General features: G+C 49.6%; 4 protein-coding genes across 5 annotated transcripts in view; 1 reads left to right on the top strand and 3 right to left on the bottom strand.

Moving 5' to 3' along the window:
* Positions 1–304: 304 nt before the first annotated feature.
* LOC128794301 (serine/arginine repetitive matrix protein 2-like) lies at positions 305–2,067 on the bottom strand. Its single transcript, XM_053954054.1, has 3 exons — positions 1,886–2,067; positions 1,317–1,435; positions 305–1,163 (listed from the first exon to the last, which is right to left on the bottom strand). Exons 1-3 carry the CDS (start codon positions 2,065–2,067, stop codon positions 385–387), a joined length of 1,080 nt encoding a protein of 359 aa, XP_053810029.1. The 3' UTR covers positions 305–384.
* A 1,409-nt stretch (positions 2,068–3,476) lies between these two features.
* LOC128794187 (PHD finger protein 7-like) lies at positions 3,477–6,088 on the bottom strand. The gene is made up of 7 exons (XM_053953875.1): positions 5,930–6,088; positions 4,992–5,116; positions 4,753–4,915; positions 4,560–4,666; positions 4,232–4,345; positions 3,974–4,092; positions 3,477–3,820 (listed from the first exon to the last, which is right to left on the bottom strand). Exons 1-7 carry the CDS (start codon positions 6,080–6,082, stop codon positions 3,615–3,617), a joined length of 987 nt encoding a protein of 328 aa, XP_053809850.1. The 5' UTR covers positions 6,083–6,088; the 3' UTR covers positions 3,477–3,614.
* A 3,667-nt stretch (positions 6,089–9,755) lies between these two features.
* NOL8 (nucleolar protein 8) lies at positions 9,756–19,928 on the bottom strand. The gene is made up of 16 exons (XM_053954050.1): positions 19,610–19,928; positions 19,405–19,467; positions 18,542–18,620; positions 18,104–18,251; positions 17,140–17,208; positions 14,927–16,804; positions 14,528–14,644; positions 14,078–14,197; positions 13,666–13,750; positions 13,174–13,318; positions 12,582–12,665; positions 11,751–12,025; positions 11,414–11,540; positions 10,888–10,958; positions 10,139–10,221; positions 9,756–9,824 (listed from the first exon to the last, which is right to left on the bottom strand). The coding sequence occupies exons 1-16, from the start codon at positions 19,746–19,748 to the stop codon at positions 9,771–9,773; spliced, it is 3,537 nt and encodes a 1,178-aa protein (XP_053810025.1). The 5' UTR covers positions 19,749–19,928; the 3' UTR covers positions 9,756–9,770.
* A 610-nt stretch (positions 19,929–20,538) lies between these two features.
* CENPP (centromere protein P) overlaps positions 20,539–22,739 on the top strand; it is a 114,089-nt gene continuing 111,888 nt past the window's right edge. Inside the window, exons 1-2 of one of the 2 annotated variants that reach the window (XM_053953357.1) lie at positions 20,539–21,137; positions 22,271–22,419. In XM_053953357.1, the coding sequence (XP_053809332.1) occupies positions 22,283–22,419 (137 nt within the window). In that variant the 5' untranslated portion in view covers positions 20,539–21,137; positions 22,271–22,282. The remainder of the gene's footprint in view (positions 21,138–22,270; positions 22,420–22,739) is intronic. The other variant, XM_053953355.1, reaches the window with a different exon arrangement.

Raw genomic sequence — 22,739 nt, 5'->3', positions numbered from 1 at the left:
CCATCAGCCCCAGCTTGGAAACAGGGTTTGCCAATCTTTTATCCTGTTAGACCCTTGAAGGCATTTTGAAAGTAACATTGTTTGGTAACTTCAAGGAACAAAAGTGACATGCTGGGGCTGTCACCCCTCAACGAAACCTGCCATGGACTGGGGCTGGGGCTGTCACCCCTCAGGGAAACCCGCCATGGAGCGGGGCTGAGGTTGTGACACCTCAGGGACACCCGCCATGGAGCGGGACTGAGGCTGTGACACCTCATTGAAACCCTCCATGGACAACTGGGGAGATGAGGGATTAGGGAAGGGAAGAGGGGAAAAGCACAAATTTAACACAAAAACACAGCACCACACGGCAGCAAACAGATGGACTAGAAAGAAAAGATGCCACTATGTGCTGCTGTTGTAGGTCCCAGTTGAGGCCCGGCGTCGCTGGCGGGAGCGGTTGCTCCTGCGGGACATCCCTGACGGTGCCCCACTGCGCCTGGGCCTCTGAGCCCTTGCTGCTGTCCTGCTGCTCCTGTCCTGGCGACTCCTGGACAGGACAGGTTGATTCGAGGCCCGGCGCTGCAGGCGGGCGCGGCTGCGTCTGGGGGATGTCCCTGACGACGTCTCCCTTGGCCTGGGCCTCTCAGTCCTTGGTCTTGTCCGGCTGCTCCTGTCACGGCGACTCCTGGACCGGGCAGGCGGACTCTGGGCCTGACCTTGCTGGCGGGCGCGGCTGCATCCCGGGGATGCCTGTGAAGGTGTCTCCCTTCGCCTGGGCCTCTCAGTCCTCGTGGTTGTCCTCCTGCTCCTGTCACAGCGACTCCTCCATTGGACGGGTCCTTCTGGGGCCCGACCTTGCTGGTGAGAGCGGGTTGGCCTGCAGCTGGGCCCAGCACGTCTGGAATGGACCCTGTCCTCAGGGTCAGACGAGGTGCTGTACGTTGAGCTTGATGTGCTGGGGCTGCTGGTGTCCAGTGAAGAAGACAGCAGAGACTGCAGCCATACTGTGTGCTGGTGGCTGCTGCTGGTCTCCACAGATGGAGACTGGGGATCCAGCCCCGATGGCACCAGGGTGCTGGAGCTGGGGCTGATGGCCTCAGGTGCTGAGGAGCCATGAGCAGGCTCCAGTCCTGACTGTCTGGTCAGGCTGGGGCCACTGAGCTCTGACTCATCCATGGAAGCTGTAAGGCCAGGCAGGAATGTCAAAGACCACCCAGGCCTGAGGCAAGCCAGGCCAGAGCAGAACCCCCAGCCCTTCAGGAGCAGACGGGCTCTGCCAAGCCCAGCCTGGGCACTGTCCCCAGCCCAGGGGCACCGGCTGCTTTGCCTCCTACCCGTTCCGACACCAGCACAGCTGTCACACTCCCAGCTCTCTATGCGGTTTCTCAGGCCAGAGCAGCGCCTGTGGGTGCCCTCAGCAGCGCAGGAGGAGCACAGGAGCAGCTCCCAGGGCCTGGGGAGGCAAATGGGCAAAGGGAGCCAGGTGAGGGCAAAGCCGCCCTCCCACGGCCTGGCCCAGGGGCTCTTGTGGCAGGCGATGTGGGGCCCAGGGCAGAGGCAGGGGGAGGCAGGAGCTGCTCAGCCAGGCCGTGGCTGGGAGCCTCCTTCCTCCCCAAGTGGGGCCCAGCTGGGCCAGGGGCAGCTCCTGGGACACCCGTGCCCGCAATGGCCCCTGCTCTCCAAGGCCTCCAGCCCTGCCCATCAGCCAGGCAGGCAGGCAGGGACAGAGCAGCCCTTGGGGCCGATGCTGCTCAGAGGTGCCCATGCCCGCTGCCATTGGCTCTGTGCCCTGCAGCCTGCAGGCTGTGTCACCGTGCAGAGGCTGACCCCTGTGCTTCCCCAGGCCCTGGCAACAGCTCCTGTGCTGCCCAGGGCACCCATGGGCGCTGCTGGGGCCGCACACCAACCAGAACCAGCTGGGGTGTGACAGCTCTGCTGCTCTGGGCACGGCTCTCGGGCAAAGCCCTCGCGTGTCCCTGGGCTGGGGGCAGTGCCCAGGTCGGGCTTGGCAGAGCCCGTCCGCTCCTGGAGGGCTGGGGGCACTGCTCTGCTCCGGCCCGGCCGGGTCTGGGGGGCCTCTGGCATTCCTGCTTGCCCTTCCAGCCGCCAGGGATGAGCCGGAGCTCAATGGCCCCAGCCTGGCCGGACAGTCAGGACTGGAGCCTTCCCGTGGCTCCCCAGCACCAAAGACCATCAGCCCCAGCTCAGAAACACTGCCTAACAGGGTTTGCCACTCTTTTTTCCTGTTAGCCCCTTGAAGGCATTTTGAAAGTAACATTGTTTGGCAACTTCTTCAAGGAATAGAAGCGGTACGCTTCTAAGCAGTCAAAGGTTTACTGGTTTCCTTGTACTTTCTATCTGGTATCCTTATGCTTCCTTTGGCGTTCTGGAAAATAATGAAAATCTAACAAATTCTTTGGAGAAGGCTCTTAGTCCACTACTGGGAGAAGTACTGACCGCTCTCACCGTCACTTCCGGCAGTGCTGCCGTGTGCCGTCGGGGCCGTGCTGGGCGGCGAAAGCAGGGGCGCGACCGTCCCCCTGCGAGCTCTGCAATTCCCAGTAATCGCTGGTCCGGCACAGGGACAGATAACGATGACACGGGTCTTTGGGGTAAGGCTGGATGAGTTTATTAGGCGGACAGAACTAAGAACAAAGTCCAAGCTGGGGGGTGAACAGAAGTTTTTGGGCAGAGGAGGGGTGTAGGAACATTAACCAATGAGGGTAAAGCTGGGGAGTGGTCTAAGGTGGGACTAAACTATTGTAAACCTATCAGGGGCAATAGGGGAGTGGAATAACACAAATAGGGGGTCGAGTATAACAAAATAGACAGAGAACACTCTGGAAGGAGGGGTTGGGCCAAGAGTTCTGGAAAACAGGGGCAGGGATGGGGAGGATTGACAACATGGAAGGGAGGAAGGAGGTTAGGGATGGGCTTGGGAAGATTGATAACTGGGGAGAGGAGGGATTAGGGAAGGGAAGAGGGGACAAGCACAGATATAACACAAAAACACAGCACCACATGGCAGCAAACAGATGGACTAGAAAGAAAAGATGCCCCTATGTGCTGCTGTTGTAGGTCCCAGTTGAGGCCCGGCGTCGCTGGCGGGAGCGGTTGCTCCTGCGGGACACCCCTGACGGTGCCCCACTGCGCCTGGGCCTCTGAGCCCTTGCTGCTGTCCTGCTGCTCCTGTCCTGGCGACTCCTGGACAGGACAGGTTGATTCGAGGCCCGGCGCTGCAGGCGGGCGTGGCTGTGTCTGCAGGATGTCCCTGACGACGTCTCCCTTCGCCTGGGCCTCTCAGTCCTTGGTCTTGTCCGGCTGCTCCTGTCACGGCGACTCCTGGACCGGGCAGGCGGACTCTGGGCCTGACCTTGCTGGCGGGCGCGGCTGCATCCCGGGGATGCCTGTGAAGGTGTCTCCCTTGGCCTGGGCCTCTCAGTCCTCGTGGTTGTCCTCCTGCTCCTGTCACAGCGACTCCTCCATCGGACAGGTCCTTCTGGGGCCCGACCTTGCTGGCGAGAGCGGGTTGGCCTGCAGCCGGGCCCAGCACGTCTGCAATGGACCCTGTCCTCAGGGTCAGAGGAGCTGCTGTACGTTGAGCTTGATGTGCTGGGGCTGCTGGTGTCCAGTTAAGAAGACAGCAAAGACTGCAGCCATACTGTGTGCTGGTGGCTGCTGCTGGTCTCCGCAGATGGAGACTGGGGATCCAGCCCCGATGGCACCAGGGTGCTGAAGCTGGGGCTGATGGCCTCAGGTGCTGAGGAGCCATCAGCAGGCTCCAGTCCTGACTGTCTGGTCAGGCTGGGGCCACTGAGCTCTGACTCATCCCTGGAAGCTGTAAGGCCAAGCAGGAATGTCAAAGACCACCCAGGCCCGAGGCAAGCCAGGCCAGAGCAGAACCCCCAGCCCTTCAGGAGCAGACGGGCTCTGCCAAGCCCAGCCTGGGCACTGTCCCCAGCCCAGGGGCACCGGCTGCTTTGCCTCCTACCCGTTCCGACACCAGCACAGCTGTCACACTCCCAGCTCTCTATGCGGTTTCTCAGGCCAGAGCAGCGCCTGTGGGTGCCCTCAGCAGCGCAGGAGGAGCACAGGAGCAGCTCCCAGGGCCTGGGGAGGCAAACGGGCTCGTGGACAACGTGTCCACAGCACAGGATTGTCCAGACAAATTCTTCTGTTTCTTTCCCCTGTGAGCCCTTGAAGTGACACACGTATCCTGCAGAGCCTCAGGTGCAGCTCCCCAGCTTACCCCTCTTCCTCTGCCTCCTCCCTGCCTCCCGGGTAAAGGCAATCCCTGGCAGTGCACCTGCTGTGCCTCTCTCCTAGATCCGCAAAGGCATCGTTGTCCTCCCATGTTGGCAGTCTGACGGAGAAAGGAAAAGCTGATGAGTTTCTGATCTCCTGCCCTCATGGAGGTACAGGTTGTCCCCGCTCTTTCTCCAGCGCTTTTCCAAGTCCTGCGTGATGCTGAAGCCCAGACTCACGGGACAGGGCAGGGCCAGGACTGCTGGGGCAGGGCCCGGCACAGCACAGCACTTGCACCTCCTGTCCTGTGAGCCAGGCAGAAGGACACCCACCTGAAGGGAATTCGGATCCCCATGGTGAACATTTCAACTGTGAATGCCACCTTGTCTCTGCACAGGGGGCACTGGAAGGCTAAAGCACCAGCGCACATGGCCTGTCCCTGCAGGGCAAACAGAAGCAGGGTGAGCAAGGCCCTGGTGCTGCTGAGCACCTGCTGTGCCCCGGGGCGGAGGGGATGGCTCCTACCTGGATGCAGTCCCTGTGGAACCAGGCCCTTTTGCACGCTGGGCACACCAGGGTTCTGAAGGTCTTTCTATCCTCCACAGGCTCCATGCAGATGAGGCAATCGGTGCCCGGCTCTGGAGTCGCCTCCACGTCCTGCTCTGGACCGTGCTCAGGGCAGAAGGAGCTGGAGGAAAATGGATGGGCAAAGTGAGAAATGTTGGATCTTCTCCCAGGGGCGACCAGGAGTGGGGAGGAGGTACCTGTAATCTGGAATATACTGTGTGACACAGCCGCCCTCCTTGGCACAGGGCAGGTGGAACCATCTGCCACAGTCCTCCTTGCAACACATGATGGTTGCCCCGCTCTGGCCACAGACGCAGCAGCGCTGGAAAGAGCCAAGCAGCCCCATCAGCAACAGCCTCGGGTGTATTTTGGCCTCCTGGACCCGGGTTCCCAGTCAGGTGGGGAGACCCTTTACTGGCCGGTCCGCGGGGGGCGGCGATGTGGTACGGATGGCTCCACCAGACAGAGAGGACGCTCGGATACCTGCGTTCCTCAAGCATTTATTGAGGGTAAGGTGGAGGACGTGTGAGAGGATGAGGAGGCAGGAGAACAATCACTCGAGAAGGGAGCAAGCTCCGAGAGCCCCAAGGGAAGGCGGGACTGGGTATATAACAGGAGAGGAGTGGGAGTGGTTGGAGTACAAACGGTCCAATTGGGAATGGGCTAATGGGAGGAGCAAGGATGGGATGACATACTCAAAGCCAATGAGGGTACGGTGAAGGAGTGGTCTTACAAAAGGAGCCAATGGGGGTAACAGAAACAGAGAACTTGCTAGAACGGGGGAGTACATTAAACGCTGATTGACATTAGTTAGGGAGGGTGCAGTACATGACAAACAGGTCCCCTTAGACTTCCGCCACCTCCTACAGGAGTGCAGGGGCCCCTCCCACACTCGGGGCCTCCCCAGGCAGCCCCACGGCTCCAGGCAGGGCGTAGGATGTGGCCACTGCTGGGTCTCAGCCCACAGAGCCGTCTGGCGGAGGAGGCTCCTGTGCCAGAGCCTCTGCGCAGCTGCTGGGAGCCAGACTTTGTCCCACAGCCGGCCGGAAGGGCAGGCCTTTCATTCCAAGTGTCTGGGCTCAGCTCTGGCAAACCTGGCCTGGCACAAATCTCCCTGCTCTTGTCAGGCTCTCACCTTTAGTGCTGCCCGCCAGACTGCAATTTGGATATCTCTAGGAAGAAATCCCATGAGTCCACCACGATCGTTATCTTGACGAAAAAGCAGAGTGGCAAAGAACTGCAGCAAAGGGGATGAGCAGATGAGGAGAGAGAGGCAGGAACTGCCCATTGCAATGGTGGAGGGAGCACCTGGAGCCACTCACCAGGCAGAACACGTGGGCACAGAGCCCGCACGTCTCCAGTTTGTCACCGCACATGTCCGGGTCAGCCTCTGCACGGCGACACAGCCTGCAGGCTGCAGGGCACAGAGCCAATGGCAGCGGGCATGAGCACCTCTGCGGGGCTCTTTGCCTACAGCAGCATCGGCCCCAAGGGCTGCTCTGTCCCTGCCTGCCTGGCTGATGGGCAGGGCTGGAGGCCTTGGAGAGCAGGGGCCATTGCAGGCACGGGTGTCCCAGGAGCTGCCCCTGGCCCAGCTGGGCCCCACTTGGGGAGGAAGGAGGCTCCCAGCCACGGCATGGCTGAGCAGCTCCTGCCTCCCCCTGCCTCTGCCCTGGGCCCCACATCGCCTGCCACAAGAGCCCCTGGGCCAGGCCGTGGGAGGGCGGCTTTGCCCTCACCTGGCTCCCTGTCACCAGGGCCCTCCTGCTTGCTGCAAGACATGGCAGCTGTCAGCGGTGAGTCCCTGTCCCGAAACGCCACCGTCTCCTCCAGGTGCTGGTCCTCTCTCTGTGGGAGAAAGAAGACTGGGGAGTTTGCAGCACAGGCCCAGAGCCACGAGGGCACCAGTCCCTGCTCAGCCCTGCGTGAGCCCTGCTCCTGTCCGCCTTCTCCTCCCGTCGTCACGTCGAGGAACACCGCAGTCTGCTCTGGTTGTTCCTCCGCTGATTCTGGGCAGGGAGAGGCAGGTGAGCCTGCAGCACAGGCCCAGATCCCGAGGTGTGGGGTCCCTCTGGTCCCTGGGCAGCAGCGTCCGGCCCTGCCTTCTCCTCCCGTTGCCAGGTCGCACTGACACACGGCCTGAGCCCAGCGTTCCCTTTTTTAGGGCCTTGGTCGCACGGGTCACAATGGCCACTCTGACATCAGCATCGTGCAGCCAAAATCGGGGCAGCCACAGCCTCAGGTCCCTGGCAACCACTCGAGGCAGCCCCCTTGGGAACCCAGGTTCTCAGATGGGTGCGAAGGTTTGGTCAGCAGGGAACCAGGCAGGGACTCCTGCAGCGAGTGCAGGGTCAAATGCCAGGCCCCGAGGCAACCATCGGGCACTGCTCTGCTGCTGCTCCTGGTGCTGCTCCTGCAACTTTCACACAGACACAGAGCTGCCTGCTCTGTCTCAACCCTGTTCAGCACTGGACAGCAGGACACAGTAAAATGTTGTCTTGGCTATATGATCGAATTATTCAAAGTTTTGCAAAGACTCACATTCAAAGCACACACAAAAGAAACCCGCAAACCCTGCTACAAACATTCAATTGACACAAAAAGCATATTCCTCTTCAGAAACACAGGCTAACACTTTGGGCCAATGCTTTTTCCTATTAGATCTTTGAAAGGATTTCAAACGTAACATTGGGAACTTCTTCAAGGAACAAACAGGAAATGCTTCAGACCTCAAAAAGTAGATTTATTAATTTGCTTTCACTTTCCTTTTAGAATCCTTACGCTTTGCCTGGCATTCCAGAAAATCCAACATAATATTAGAGGAAGTTTCTGAATTCAGAGTTTTTCTCGAGGACTTTCTTTACATACGTACAAGGAACTGTGCCTGTAACATACAGAGATGCAGTGGTTTCCTTGACTGGTCATCACAAGATGACGTTATACACTCCTCTATACTAAAAAACTTCTGTTGCCTGGGAATTACAAAGCTTCAAGCACTTCTAGAGGCTTTCCCCTGTGCAACATCACTAGGTCCCTCTCTGCTCAACTCTCAAGCCTGTCCAGGTCCTCAGTGAAAGGCAGCACAGCCGTGTGGTTCATCAGCCCCTGCTCCCGCTTCTGTCCCATCAGCAAACGTGCTGAGGGAGCGCTCCGTCCCTTCTGCCGGGTCACTGGGGAATAAGGCAAACTAGACTGGCCCCAGCACGGCCCCCTGAGCTCGCAGCTATCTGAGTTTGGAGCTCCACTGTCCACTTCTCTACGCCGCTGTCCCTGAGCTGCCCCACGACCGTGATATGGGAGGCCGGGACAAAGCCTCGCTGAAGTCCCGGCTGACAACAGCCACTGCTCTCCCCTCACAAACCCAGCCAGCCAGTGCAGCAGAGGTGGCTGTGAGATTGGCCAAGCATGGCTTTCTGTCGCTGCAGAGATGGACACAAGGCATACACATACACCTGTGCAGTGACAACAATGGCCTAGTCTTTATTACAAATTGTTCTCAAGATTTATACCCCGAAAAAAGTCTGGTCCTAAGGCACTAGTTACATCCAAACAGCTCATTCTATGCAATGGACAAAGCAATAGCTTATTGTCTTTTATTGGTACAAAGCATTTAACCTCAATAATTCACTGGCAAGAGTTTACCACAAATTATCAAGGCACATACGCTGCTGACTAAGGCACGTATCCTCTAACTACCAGTAACTCTGATGTGTTTTTCAGTTTTCATGCTAACGGCCTTGCTTTCTTCCTTGCCATGGATAAACTCGTATTTTATTCATTTCTTCTTCTGCAAACTCAGTCGTTTGCCCTGCAGGACAGCAGCTAAGCCCATCCATGGTTTTCCCTTCCTGTTATTCCACACTCTTAGAGATGACATCCAGGAGGAGATATTCTGTCACTTTCTGGGGATGGAGCTGAGGCTGATGGGCCTGCAGTTTCCTGGCTTCTTCTTAGTGCCCTTTTGGAAGACTGCAAAGATGCTGGCGTTCCTCCACTGCTCACGCCTCTCTCTGAGGGTATCACCAGCCCTGACCTGCTGGCAGAGCGCCCTGTGCCAGAGGCAGGAGCAGAGATTTCCCTTGGCCCCAAAAGGGAACGCTGGGCTCAGGCCGTGTGTCAGTGCGACCTGACAACGGGAGGAGAAGGCTGGGCCGGACGCTGCTGCCCAGGGACCAGAGGGACCCCACACCTCGGGATCTGGGCCTGTGCTGCAAACTCCCCACACTCTTCTCTCTGCCACGGAGAGAGGACCAGCACCTGGAGGAGGCCATGGGTGCTCCGGCTCAGGGAGTCACCACTGACAGCTGCCATCCCTCACAGCAAGCAGAAGGGCCCTGGTGCCAGGGAGCCAGGTGAGGGCAAAGCCGCCCTCCCACGGCCTGGCCCAGGGGCTCTTGTGGCAGGCGATGTGGGGCCCAGGGCAGAGGCAGAGGGAGGCAGGAGCTGCTCAGCCATGCCGTGGCTGGGAGCCTCCTTCCTCCCCAAGCGGGGCCCAGCTGGGCCAGGGGCAGCTCCTGGGACACCCGTGCCCGCAATGGGCCCTGCTCTCCAAGGCCTCCAGCCCTGCCCATCAGCCAGGCAGGCAGGCAGGGACAGAGCAGCCCTTGGGGCCGATGCTGCTCAGAGGTGCCCATGCCCGCTGCCATTGGCTCTGTGCCCTGCAGCCTGCAGGCTGTGTCGCCGTGCAGAGGCTGACCCCTGTGCTTCCCCCATGCCTTTGGCATTCCTGCTTGCCCTTCCAGCTGCCAGGGATGAGCCGGAGCTCAATGGCCCCAGCCTGGCCGGACAGTCAGGACTGGAGCCTTCCCGTGGCTCCCCAGCACCCAAGACCATCAGCCCCAGCTCGGAAACACTGCCTAAACATGGACTGTCAGTATTTCTTCCTGTTAGATCGTTGAAAAGATTGTGAAATCAACATTCTTTGGCAACTTCTTCAAGGAATAAAAACACAAAGCTTGTAATCTGTGAAAGAAAATTTATTGTTTTGCTCTCACTTTTCTTTTGGCATCCTTGTGCTTCTTCCTGCATTCCTGAAAAGAGTGAATATCCAACATGGTATTAGGTTAAGTCTCTAAATTCACTCTTTCTCTTAAATACATTCTTGACATATAGTTAATTAGCTGCTCCTGTAACAGACAAAGATCTAGTGATTTCCCTGACTGGACAACACAACATGATGTTATACACACCGGTACACTAAAACACTTTTGTTCCCAGGGAGTTACAAAGTTGCAGGCTCTTCTCGAGGCCCTGAATTAATTCTGCACGCCCATTCATACCTCCATTTCCTCCCCGTGCTCAGCTTTCACCTAGAGTTCCCAGGGAACAGATCTTACATACTCACCTCAAGCAATAATCTACGTCTGTCTTCCCAACCCTCTTTTTCTTCACTGAGCTCTGCTGATCTACAAAATAACTTTGGGCCCTCTGCACAAAACAAAGAACCAATTAATAGGCTTAAACACTTTGGATTGTGCTGCTGCTTCTAACAATGATGGACAACACAGCAATAATGTTCTTCAGAAGTCAATTCTTCCCATCCTTCCTGTTCGCTTGCCCCCCACCAGACGTTGGCTCCAACAGAAATCTTCCCTACTGCAGCCTGGTGTACGAAGAACCATGAAAGGCAGCAGCAGTTTTCCTCAACGTGCTGCAATCTAAATTGCACTGAAATAGCAGCTGTTTCATTAGGAGCTCAGCACCTGGATCCACATCTTCCCCCAGAATTGAGGCCTGCTAAGGACTGAGCTCTCCATTTTAATACACCCTGTACATAGGGTGGTAGGTTGGAGTTCACTAAGCTATGCCTGCAAGGATCCAAAATGTCTACGTAACTTGTCAAGTGACTATTTTTTTTATAAGCTCTAAAAGTCCAGATTCCTATTAGGCAATTACCTGACAGAAAAGAAAGCCAGAAAGCTGCTCTGCTTTTATTTTACTGGGACATTCTCACAGGGTATTACCACAACTTTGACCATAAGTAAGGATGCCAAATTCAGACTAGAAAACATTCATAAGCAGGCAGCATTTTTTCCTCCTCACGGAATTCCAGTAAGGGACAATATAAAAGCAATTGAAGAAATTCTGTCGTACCTCTTAGGCGTTCATCATCTTTGGAGAAGAAGAAAACTCTAGCACTCCCTGAGCGTGGTAAAGAAAGAAACCTAGACAAGTACAAAGGGATTTTAGCATCCTAAATTGTACTATCAAATCCCACAAAGACAAGTTAAAACTGTAGTGCTTCAGAGAAAGCATTGGTATACATTGAAACGCTTTATTCCCCAGTAACCAAATAGAGCCTTCTATTAAAAAAATAAACCACTTCTTAAAAGAAAACTGACTGTGTCTTTGGCTTTTGGCCAAACTCAGTTTGGAGTTGGTCAAACCAAAATGACCCAGTTAATTTCTTGTGCTCAACGTCTCTCTCTTCATATTCAACTTCACATCACATGGGCTGCTGGGCATTTTGACTCTGGGCAGCACAAATTGGTTTCCAAGATGACTTTCATTGCTCAGAGGTGTGCAATGTCAGTTTCCCATTTCCTGAGCGCTGCTATTAATATTCCCACACCATCCAACTACTACAGCCAAATAGACAACAAATAGAAATGGAACTTGCATTTCTTGGTCCTTTTCAATTTCTGACATCTCAGGCTCATCATCACCCTCAGAACTGCTGTCTTGGAAACGTGGATCCTCCTGCCATGTGACTTTTACCGGCTTTATTGTTCCAAGTACGTACGGCTCTGCAATAACAGCACCAAAAAAGAAACAAAGCCAAAACCAGATTATATCCTTACTTGTCAGGAAAAATTCCTAATTCGAATGAAATACTTACACAGGAGAAGACTGATTTAGGAAGGACAGAATCTTCTCCTGCCAGATTTTCTGAGCTACATCTCTGCTCCAGAATTTTCCACTTTGTTCTAGATATCTCTTACACATTCTGCTGTTACCTTCTTTGATGCCCAACTCCTCTGTGTCTCCAAAGAAGGAAAACTTGAAAGCACTCAGCTCCTGAGCTGCGTCGTTCTCAGGCAAAGGTCCCAAATGGTCATCTGGGGCAGAGTCCTGCACGTCCTCTTTGTCCCAGGGTATTTCCACAGTCTTTTCTGGTTTGTTCTTTAAAGATCCAAACAAGTCTTTCAAATCAGCAGCAATATCATAATAGATTTCTTCAGACACTTGAGGCAGTGTCTCATTCTCTTCTTTCTTCTTCCTTTTGGCTTTACTGAAATGAGATTGTTCAAGGATAGCAACACAGCACACATCCTTTTCAAAGACAGCTTCCCTGAGAGCCACCTGGCTCTGAATGTCTCCCTAACCGTATCCAAGCCCATCAAGCAGTGGTTTACCCTTTTCAAGGGTAAGCAGTGGGGAAACATCTGAGGTTGGAGTCGAAGGGCAAGAACAAGAGTAATTTTTCGTTTGCTACGTCCTTAAATGACTTTTCACTTAATGTATGGTAACAAAAATCTGATCAATCTGTAGCACAGATTTCTTAAGCTTTTCCCACAGACCTGCAAATCTCCAAGTCCCTGAATTGACCTTTCTCACCTTCAGTGAGGACAGAAAAGGGCATCCAGAAAACAGATGGATTAGAAAGGAAAGATGACACTATATGTTGGTTTTAGTGGTCACAATTCCTTTTATATCTTGATTTTAGCAACTGGAGAGAGAACTAAATTAAAATCAGATCAATCTGCATAGTTTCAAACTCAGTCTGTTGCTATAACCATCTTTCTAGGGGAAGTAACACAATTGTAGTTAGCAAGCTGCAATACTACCTCTCCTTTTCTGTAGCACTTTGTTTCCTTTCAAAAACTGCATGGTCCTCTCTTGTTGGATCATAACGGAGGGCATTAATATCTCTATAAAAATAGAAAGGAAAAGAAACACCAGTGTACAATCTAAACACCAAAATGAAAGCTACCTCAAAATTTTACCTTCTGACCAAGATTCACATTCGTTCCTTTACCAAAAATGGTCTAAATTGTTCCAAAATGTAACTGGCAATTAGAAAGAACCCTCTAGTCAGAGTCTGGGTCAGGAAGCATATAAGCAGAAGTGGATTTAATCAAATTGTTATGTTTCAGATAAAACATAGCCCTCACTTGTGTGTTATGCAGTGAGTTTGTACCTGCACCTGATAATCTCTTGAGGATGTACATAAATACAGCTATTTATATAGCTGTGGATATATTTCTTCTAGTACCAGATACTGCATAAATTCAAATAGTCCAAAGGAGCAAAAAACCCAACACAACACACAAGAACCCTTTATACCCATCTTCCAAAATTCAAAGGTTTCAGGGTCTTTCAGCTTCCTTCCTAAACCTTCCTAAACCTCCTTCTTTACTGAGAGCAGATAATTCATACTTGAATTTCTTCACACTTGTAGCTGTTTTATTTGGCTTGGGCTGCTCCATGTTGATATTCAGGAGGCTTCCCAGTATTTGCAGATTTTTCTTTTTCTCCGCAGCAAGCTCCTCTTCTTCATCTGTCTTCAGGCTGTTTGTCTGTGCTAAGAGAAAAATAAACACATTCTATTTCCTCTGCTAAGCCTGCAATGTGGGATGCATAACATTTACTATAGTACTAGAAGAGTTCACATCTATGAGCACATCACTTTATCTTGAAGCTACTTGAAGGTTTTCTGCCATCCACTGTAGAAAACCTTTCATTGGAAATGTCACAGGCATCTATTTCATGGCAAAGTCAGAGCATTTATTTAATCTGTTCACTGATTGCACCACACAACTGTGCAACTCCTGCCACTGACAGATTCTCTACACAAGATCCCAGTAAAGCAAGAAAGGCTGTTGGAAGGCTCTATGGCTACCAGTAAACAGGAAGCATGATCAGCTTTACCTTCTTCCTCACTGTCACTCTCAAGGAATCGAGCATCCATGCGGAACCTTTCATCAGTGCCAAAGCGAGACTGCAGCTGCAGGAGCTGAACAAATGAAACAGATGCTATTAAGCACTGGAGAAGAATATCGTAATTCAGTAACTTTTTTTTTTTTACTATAACAATGGCAACATACTCTTTATGTTTAGCTTTTGATGCCTTTTCCAGTAATTTCTTTGTATATGAAGATGACAATGTCAGAGAAACTCCTCCCACTCCCCACCACACATTATGTCCTTCCTTTAAGGGAATTCTGTTTTAAGTTCATAAAAATCATATTCAGCAAGAATGAAAAGTCACAGGTTATGTTCTTCTGAAGTGCTGCTATGGAAACCTAGAGGAAAACTAAATTACAGTAATGGCTTCACTCACTTTTTCACCAGCTTTGCCTTCAAACTGGGGTTTAATTTTGAATCGCTCATCATCCATATCCTCTTGCTCATCCTCACTGCTCTCAAACAGTCTGCTCGAAGGTTTGGGAGCTGACTTATCCTTTGTTACACAAACAGAAAAGAAGAGAAAAGCAGCTGTTCACATAAGTTTGAGAATGTAAATCAGTACCAACTTTGTTCATGTGCTCTCCAGTTTAGATGACAAAGCGGATTTCTTGCACAACCAGCTCCCTTCCTGATCCATGTGCTTCAAATCTTACCTTGTCCACACACCTTGTACAATTCTGCTTTACAGTTATGACTGTTCAGTTTTACCATAGGAAAAATATCCATGCAAAGCAAAACACAGGTATTACAGTATGAGATAGTTTGGTATAAAAATTCAACTTTCTGATTACATAGTACTGATTTTTTTCCCAGTAACACTTACTTCTCCATGCCCATTTCCCAAACTTGCATCCTTTTTCAACATCTCATCCACTTCAGCTTCATCTTCCACATCGGAATCGAATATTATGTGTTTGTGCTGTCCTGCTGGCTGCCTGTCCTAGAAAGAGTCAACTGTCAAGTCAAACACATCAAATACTTGCTGCATTCAGACATGACTATCTGAAAGATGATTTCATGACACAAAAAGTAGGAACCCGCTATTCCTCTTGCAACTCTACAGGTATTCCAGGCAGGAGGTATGCAGCATTTTGTATACTCTCAGAAGAAAAGTGGCAATGTCATTAGAAATTCCAGATTATGATTTAGAACATCTTACTCTACAAGTATTAATTACCCTCTTCCTTCTACTGTGTACTATTCAGGTAGAAGTTGTAATTACCAGATTTGAAAGAGCTCCTTGAATTAGTTTCTTCTGTAATTCCCTCTCTCTGTGTCTCTCTTCCAGAGCTGCCAGCCTCCTCTGGTTGTCCTGGAGCTGTTTCTCTATTGTACTGGGCTTCTTTGAGGCACCAGCACTAAGACAAAGCTTCTTATCTTCCAGAAGGCTTGTGTTCTCATTTCCACGTTTATTACCTTCACATTCTGTATTTTCTTTGCTTGTATTCCTCTTTAATGTTTTGGAAAGCGGTTTTGGGCTCTTCAGCTGCTGTTTAATGTGCTCCCGGGCCCCTGCAGCATCACTGTCCATGTCACTGCTCCCATCACCATGATCAGTACTGGCAGCAGCAGCTCTGTGCTCTGAATTTTGGTCTTGTAGAGAACTCACACCTTTGTTCTTGCCTTGCAAATGAGGCCTGGAACCAGGCTGAAGTCTCTGACCTGCTGAGGTGGCAGCAGCTGGCAGTTCCTCATGCTGTTCACAAGGCACTTTGTGTGTCTTTTTGCTGCTGACTTCAAGTGAATACAAGGGACGGTTCTTTGGCTGATTTTTAGATGATTCCTCCCCAAAATAAGATGTACAAGCTTCAACTCCCAAATTTTCTACAGACTTCTTCTTTAAGCCAGTGCTGTCCTTACTTAACTCTTTTACACAGAGGGACCTCATTCCTCTGAAGGGCTGATACTTCAAATGTGAATTATTCTGTCCCTTCGAGCTCTCCTCAACAGCATCCTCCTCCCCTGCTAAAATATCAGCCAGTATATCTTCAGGACAGATGTTTTTTTTTTTAACTGCAGGGTGAAATTTAGAAAGTTTTGGTTTATTTACAGTATTATCCTTGGGATTATCTTCAATGCTGGACTGACAAGGACTCTGTTCACTGCCTGATGCCTCTACAGGTGTCCCAGTGTTTTCTGTAGCCAATGCTTTTAAGTCATCCAAGGTTAGTTCTAAGTGGTAACAGTTTTGCATCATAGACTCATAATCAGAGCTGATTTCAGACTCCCCTTTCTCAGCCTCTGAAGAAGAGCTGTCACTATCACATGTCTCTGTTGTACTGCTGGCTGCCGTACTCTGCAAGGCAGCAATTCTGGATTTTTTAATTTTCCCTTTTCTTTCAATCTGTTCTTCTTTTAAACTGCAAGGTTTCAGTGAGGAGCTTTTTACCAAACCACTTTTTTTTTTAGCTAGTATTTCTTTATTTTTCACCCTCCCCTGTTTAGAGTCTTCTGGAGTTTTACTTTCAGCAATAATTTCATCAGTATCTGCTGAATCATAACCATTATCACATCCCGTAGTCTCTTCCTCTTTGTTACTTCCTTTGATAGTTTTCGTCATGGTATCTGAATTGCTTAAGGACCAGTGGCTACTGTATTTTAATTCAAAATTATCCCCAACAATTTCCAAGTGCTCACTTTCAGTCTCAACATTTTCAGCTTTTTGTCTTTCTGCCTCTTTCTTTACCATTGCTCTGATCTCCTCTTCAGAATCAAGGTCGCTATCAGAAACACTGGTATTATTTTTGGCTGTAACTCCATTAGCGTTTTTAGATATTTTCCCATCCAGTCTCCTTGCTGGAGGCAATTCCAACTCCTCACCAGGTTTAGGTTTTGATCTTTGGCCCAGCTGGGGTGAGTCTGTGTGTTTTGGAGGACAGAGGACAGACACAGCTGCTCCATTCAGGGCCTCTCTGCCCAGCTGCCTCCTTTTCTCCGGTGGTTTCCTCATCCCAGGGAATTCCCCTCGCCGTTTCCTGGTCAGGCTGTCATCTCCCCCTTCCAGGCTCCAGGTGAGCTGGGATACAGGAGCTGCATGTGCCAGCTCTGGCTCCAGCTTCCTCAGGTTGTGGCAATACTTTGAGGGGTCATACTTGACCACGTTAGTCTGAGTTAAGGATTTGAAAGACCCCAATTCTTTCGGCAGACTCAGGGCTTTATGAACAGGAATTCTGAATTCTGCAGAATTTATGAATTCTGCAGGAAAGGACAGCAAAGAATCCTTTTTCATGCCACGACCATAAGCCTTTAAGCAACTGAGTGCAGTGTAAAACAACTACTCAAGTCACACAAACTTACTGCAGGATTTACTTGGGGGAATTCAGTAAATTAAGCCTGACAGAGGAATAAAAATTAGGACTGTCAAGCAACTGTTCTTCCATATGACAAAAGAAGGAAGGGAATTGTGTTTAAGGCCAAACAATCAGAAAAGGATATTTTATTTTTTTGTTGATTCCTGAGGTGCAGGATAGGCAAGACTCTGCCAAATTTTCCAACAACCCATTTCTGAAAGAAAAGAAAAATTATGTTCAAAAAAAACCCCAGAGAGTAGAAGTAACTCTGGAATAAAACAAATGTTTATTCTTAAATAACAAAAACATTAATGAAGAACCACATGTGATTAATTCTTTTTTCTTTATTCTCTCTAGTGAGCCCTACCATGCAACTTGGCTAGTGTCCTTCTCAAAAACAAAATAAACCAAAGCCAACCAAAAAAAAAAAAATTTCTGCAACCTGCAAATAAAGAGTGATAATAAAGAAGTAAATTTCTTTGCAAGTGCTGTTGTAAAGAACCCTTTACAACCCTGTTTTTAGCACAGGGTTTCTGGTTTATGAATTAACAGTGGTACCTACAAAGACAGAATCACTATTATTTTGCTTTTTCCCCTTCCCACAAAAAAAAAATTAAAAATACCTCCAAAACCATTCTGTGCTTAGCAAACAGTTTTGAAAACTTTGTAGTAAATATAAATTTAGTTACCTAAATTTGCATGTCAGGTAACTTCATTCTTACTTTTGTAAGCACGGGCAGGCCCTGATCCTGTGCTGAAGCCCAACCCAGCCACCCAAAGTTATGTGGTGCATAGAAATAATTCCCTTTACAAGCTTTTAAGAGTGACACAACCAATATTCCCAGTATAAATGAGGAATAAGGCATTTCCTCATTTCACATGGCAAGAGTGGACAGTATGAGCATGATTATTTCCAGTCACTGCAAAGAATGACAGGAGCCCTCTCCATGTCTGCACACGAGGCATTTCCTGAGAGTACTTTTCACAGCTTGGACTGTCACTCTTAATAATGAAGCTTCTTTACATAAAGCATAAATTTGGCATGAATTTAGATGCAAGGGGCTTGCTTTTTGTTGTTTTATTTCTGTTATATATCTACCCCACCATACCTTATGATCTGGCACCTCTGTACCTGGTACTGCTCTCATGTGGAAGTCCACAACTCCCTTCTTCTTCAGTGATTCCAACAGACACATTTGGTCATTTCTCTGTGGTTTTTCCTTCTGCAGCTTTGCTTCCTCCCTCTCCGTGGCCAGCCTGTACCAGAAGGTACATCACACATGGAAAAAGGTGCAGAATTGGAGCTGGCAGTGATCCCCTCCCACAGAACAACCATTCACTACTCAGGGAATTAACACCCATCACCTCTGAGGGAATAATGATGCAAAACATGTTACAGCATCAAAGACAAATCAACAGCCCAGAGAGTCTATCAAAACTGAAACAATAAGAGTGTACAAGATGAAAGTACAGCCATAACATTACCAGGTAAGCAGAAAAAAGGGCAGTTTTAGCAACAACATACATTTGAAAAGATTGGTTTCTACCTGTGCAAAAAGCTTGCTTTGGCCAACTCAATTTGCAGCGTCCCCCCTTTCCATTTTGTTTTATTTAAAACTGACATGCCTGCAAAACAAAGATGGGAAATGAGTATTTTCTACATCAAAAGCAAAGCACATCACAGACTCCACAAGGCCTCCTCCTCTGACAGCCTGAGGTTCCCTCAGCATGACCTTACACCTGACTGCTCACATGGGTTAGGGCTGCATCTGAAAGGGCCAACATCCAAATCTTAAACCAGCAGGTTTACATCCAAAACTGCAGCTCTCCCTTCAGAAGAGCCTAATGGCAGCATTCCCCAGATCCAGGGGCACCTTGCAAAAGAAGCTTTACATCAGCTCTTCTTCTGGGTTTCCTCCCACAGAAATCAATTTCAGTGTTTTATAGATCTGTGAAAGCACTTGAAGCATAAAAGGCTCAGAACAAACAAACAGGGTGCCCAGAGCAGCTGTGGCTGCCCCATGCTGGAAATGTCCCAGGCCAGGTTGGACAGGGCTTGGAGCAGCCTGGGACAATGGAAAGTGTCCCTGCCATGGCAGAGGGGTGCAATGAGATGATCATTAAGGTCCCTTCCAAGCCAGATCATTCTCTGAGTCTCTGAAACTCACAAATCACCTACTTCAGTCACAAGGAATCTTTTCAATCTGCTCACAGCAATTTCTGAAAACTTCAGCAGAGCAGCTTCCACAAAACTGCAGCTTAAAGAAAATAAAATCAACCTGACAAGAAAATGAAAGAGGCTCTGCCATGACCACAGCTGGATGTGACAACATGAGATGAGCTATCAGCAATGTAACTTTGGCTCAAAAACATAACTAAGGAAAAAAAAAACCAAAAACAAAGTACTTACACTTTCTCAGATCTGCATCAGAAATGTTGACACTGATGTAAGCAAAAGTTTTTGTAGGATTCCCTGATCAATGACAAACATTAAGTTAGTTTCTATGTAGTTTCATCATTTCCTTTAAAACTGAATTGTCTCTAAAGCAAAAATTCCATTTCACGCTCCAAACAGAAAAGCAAATAATTTTTAAAAGATGAAAGAAAACTGTTACCCTGATCATCTTTCCTGGTAATAATCTCTGCCTCCAAAACACGCCCAAACTTGCCAAATTTTTCTTCCAGCTCAGCCTTGGAAATCGTATGGCCAAGCCCTCCAACATACAGACGTTTGGAAACCTGTTCCTTCTCCATGCTGCCAAGTCCAGGTGTCACACCAGAACACTGTTCCTCTGCAGAGACAAAACAGTTCAGCGACGTTCACGGAAATTAGTGTGATTAGAATAATGAATTAGGGACAAATGAGCGCATTAAAAAGCCATGAAAAACCTTATGAGCAGAGCACTCCTTTGACTTGCAGTAGGTGACACGCTCTGTTCGAGAGCAGCGACAGCAAACCCCGCGCTGCTGCAGGAAACCAGAGCTCAGGTGTTGGGGTTTTTTTTTTAAAACGCTGAACGACAGAACTGAACCATGTAACTGTATGCACGGGAATAAGCGCAAAGGGCTCTTTACAGTATAACCCAAGGGTTCCCTATGGCGGGGACGCGAGCCTCCCACCGCCCAGCCCAGCCCAACACAACACAACACAACACAACACAACACAACACAACACAACACAACACAACACAACACAACACAACACAACTCTCCCCTCCCGGGAGGCGCCCCCGGCCCGGCCTCACCGCCGCCATGTGCGAGCCGCGCAGCGCCACCACCTTTCCTCCCCCCCCCGCAACTCTTCCCAGCCCTCACTCGAAAAGAAGGGTTCCGCCTCCTGGTGCCGCTGGATGCTGATGGGCTGCTCGCCTCTGCTGGGTTCCTGTTTCCGGCCGGTCAGGTGTGGCGGGAACACGGGGGCTGGGTCCCGTGGCAGCGGACGCTTTGAAAGTGACTAACCAGGAAGAAAAGCGGGGGTGTTTTCCGGAACACGTGAGCAAAAATTAACGCGAACAAGGGAACAGCCGACAAAGCAAGGCTTTTTTTGCTTTCATTTATAATCAAAAGCTCGGCAATTACTCTTCAGCGGCTCTGTTGTTCGACAGGGAGGGGAAGGAAGGCTCGGCCGGCGCCCCCCGCTCGGGCAGCAGCTGTGGTAGCGCCCAGGCTCGTGGGTTGGCGCGCGGTTCGAAAAGTGCGGGGCGCGCGCGCCGGGTCTGAGGGCTGCCTTCCCCTGAGCGCGGCTCCCTCCGCTCAGCGCCCCTTCCCCGGAGCGCGGCTCCCTCCGCTCAGCGCCCTTTCCCCTCAGCGCCGCTCCCTCCGCTCACCTCCCCTTCCCCGCAGCTCCGGCTCCCTCCGCTCCTCTCTCAAGGCCGGCTGCTGGGGCTCCCAGGGCTCCTGACTGCGCTGCTCTTACACCCGTTCCGCCCCTGGGACGCCTCTGTCACCTGCGAGCCTCGGCGCGGGTCAGCCCCGGCTCCTCGGACGAGTCGCGATTTCAGCAGCGCCCTGCGAGGTCTGAAGGGCCGCAGGGAAGCAGCGGGCACGGAACGCACCAGTTCGGGTCTCACAAACGCTCCAAAGCACTTCCCAGCTCCTCCTGTGGCTGCATAAAGTCAAATACTCGGGGCTGTAAACGGGCAGGTGCGTAGAAATGTGCAAGATGTGCTGGTAATGCACAAATATTTATAAATATACACAGTTAGGATATACAAGAGGAGAACTATTTGTAAAAGTTTTGTTTTACTTGATTCAAGAGTAGGTATTTTTTCCTAGATATAGAATCTTTGAAGTCGGAATTAGTGTTTGAGTTTTCTGCCGCCTAGTGAAATCCTTGAGTTTAAGTAGCTGTAAGTAGTTTATGTCTCCTGTTCCTGCTGTTAAAAGAGGGATCAGCTGATCTGGGGTAACGTTCCGGCTCTGGTAATGTTTTTGTATTTCACACCATTCTCTTTATTGTGATCATGACTTCACCATATCCAGTTAAAAAAAAAAAAACTGGTGATGACTTGATGATTATTTAATTGCATATTCTTCCTTTATTCATTAAGCAGGCTTTTAATGCAAAGCGTGCTTTCGATGTTGTTTTCTTATGTGTGTTATAAAGGCACCGTTTCCTATGAAATAAATGAATAAAATCCAATTTCCCCCTCATCCCCTTTTACTGAACGATATTAGTGTGGGACTTGCACACCACATAGAGTAGGGGTGGTTTAAAGACACACAAAACTAAATGTTGGGTTTTTCCAGGTCAAAAAAATTAGCACATTAGTTTTGAGCTGCATATATCTTCCACACACTTCTGAATGTGTTGTAGCTAGGCTGAATGCCAGATGATTATTTTTTCCTGAAAACTGAGGTTTATTTTTTAAATTATTGGTGCAAGGTGTTTGCAATTAGTGTCTCTGTACTCCTGCTTACTCTGAAGGCAGATTGTGTTAGGAGCAGCTGTGCCTTGTCTGCCCAAGTGAGTCATTAGGTCAATTGATCAGAGCTGGGTTCCATTTTTGTATCTGATTGCAGTTGGTTTTTACCTGTGGAGCTTGTTGTTCTATTACAGCAAATGTAAAACAGCTGAGTGCACTCCTGGATCAAATAATGACTAATTAAAAAGGTTCTTAAGCCTCTGACTCCATTAGATCCCTGATTTAACTTTTGTCTTGGGAGGCTGTGCAGCGCTCTGCATCTTGAAACAATTGCCTAATGTTATATTTGTGTTTCTTAAAAATTGTTTCCTTGTTTGTTCCTGAGAAAAATCCTTGTTTTGTATTATGCAGTGATTCTGAGAAATGGACGAGGGCATTTTTCAAGCTTATGAGGATGAAATCCAGGCACTGGAAGAAGAAATTAGGCTATTGACGGAAAAATATGAAGATATGCAACAAGAATCCAACTTCTTTTCTGATGAGGAGATACTGAAGTCAATGTATGCCTTTTTTTTTTTTTCATTTATTAGATTAATAGAGTTTCTTTGTCAAAATTGTTTGGGATAAGCTTTTGACTCTGTGCTAGGACTTTCCTTATGTTAGTAAATGTAGACTCCATGGATAAAATAAGTCACTTATATGAGTAAAGGTATCTTGGCTCCCTTTTCTTGCATGTTTTTGCACATTTCTCAAAATGGATGCTTGCATCTCCAGATTTGGAATAAAAACTGTGTCTGCCTGACAGTGAATGGAAAGAGTTCACGTCAGTCAGAATAGTTTACTGTTTCCAGCAATGTGACCCAACTGAAACTTGACCCCT

This window comes from Vidua chalybeata, chromosome 12 (assembly GCF_026979565.1).
Source record: "Vidua chalybeata isolate OUT-0048 chromosome 12, bVidCha1 merged haplotype, whole genome shotgun sequence".
NCBI classification, from domain to species: domain Eukaryota; kingdom Metazoa; phylum Chordata; class Aves; order Passeriformes; family Viduidae; genus Vidua; species Vidua chalybeata.
This window is presented reverse-complemented; position numbering and strand designations above follow the sequence as displayed.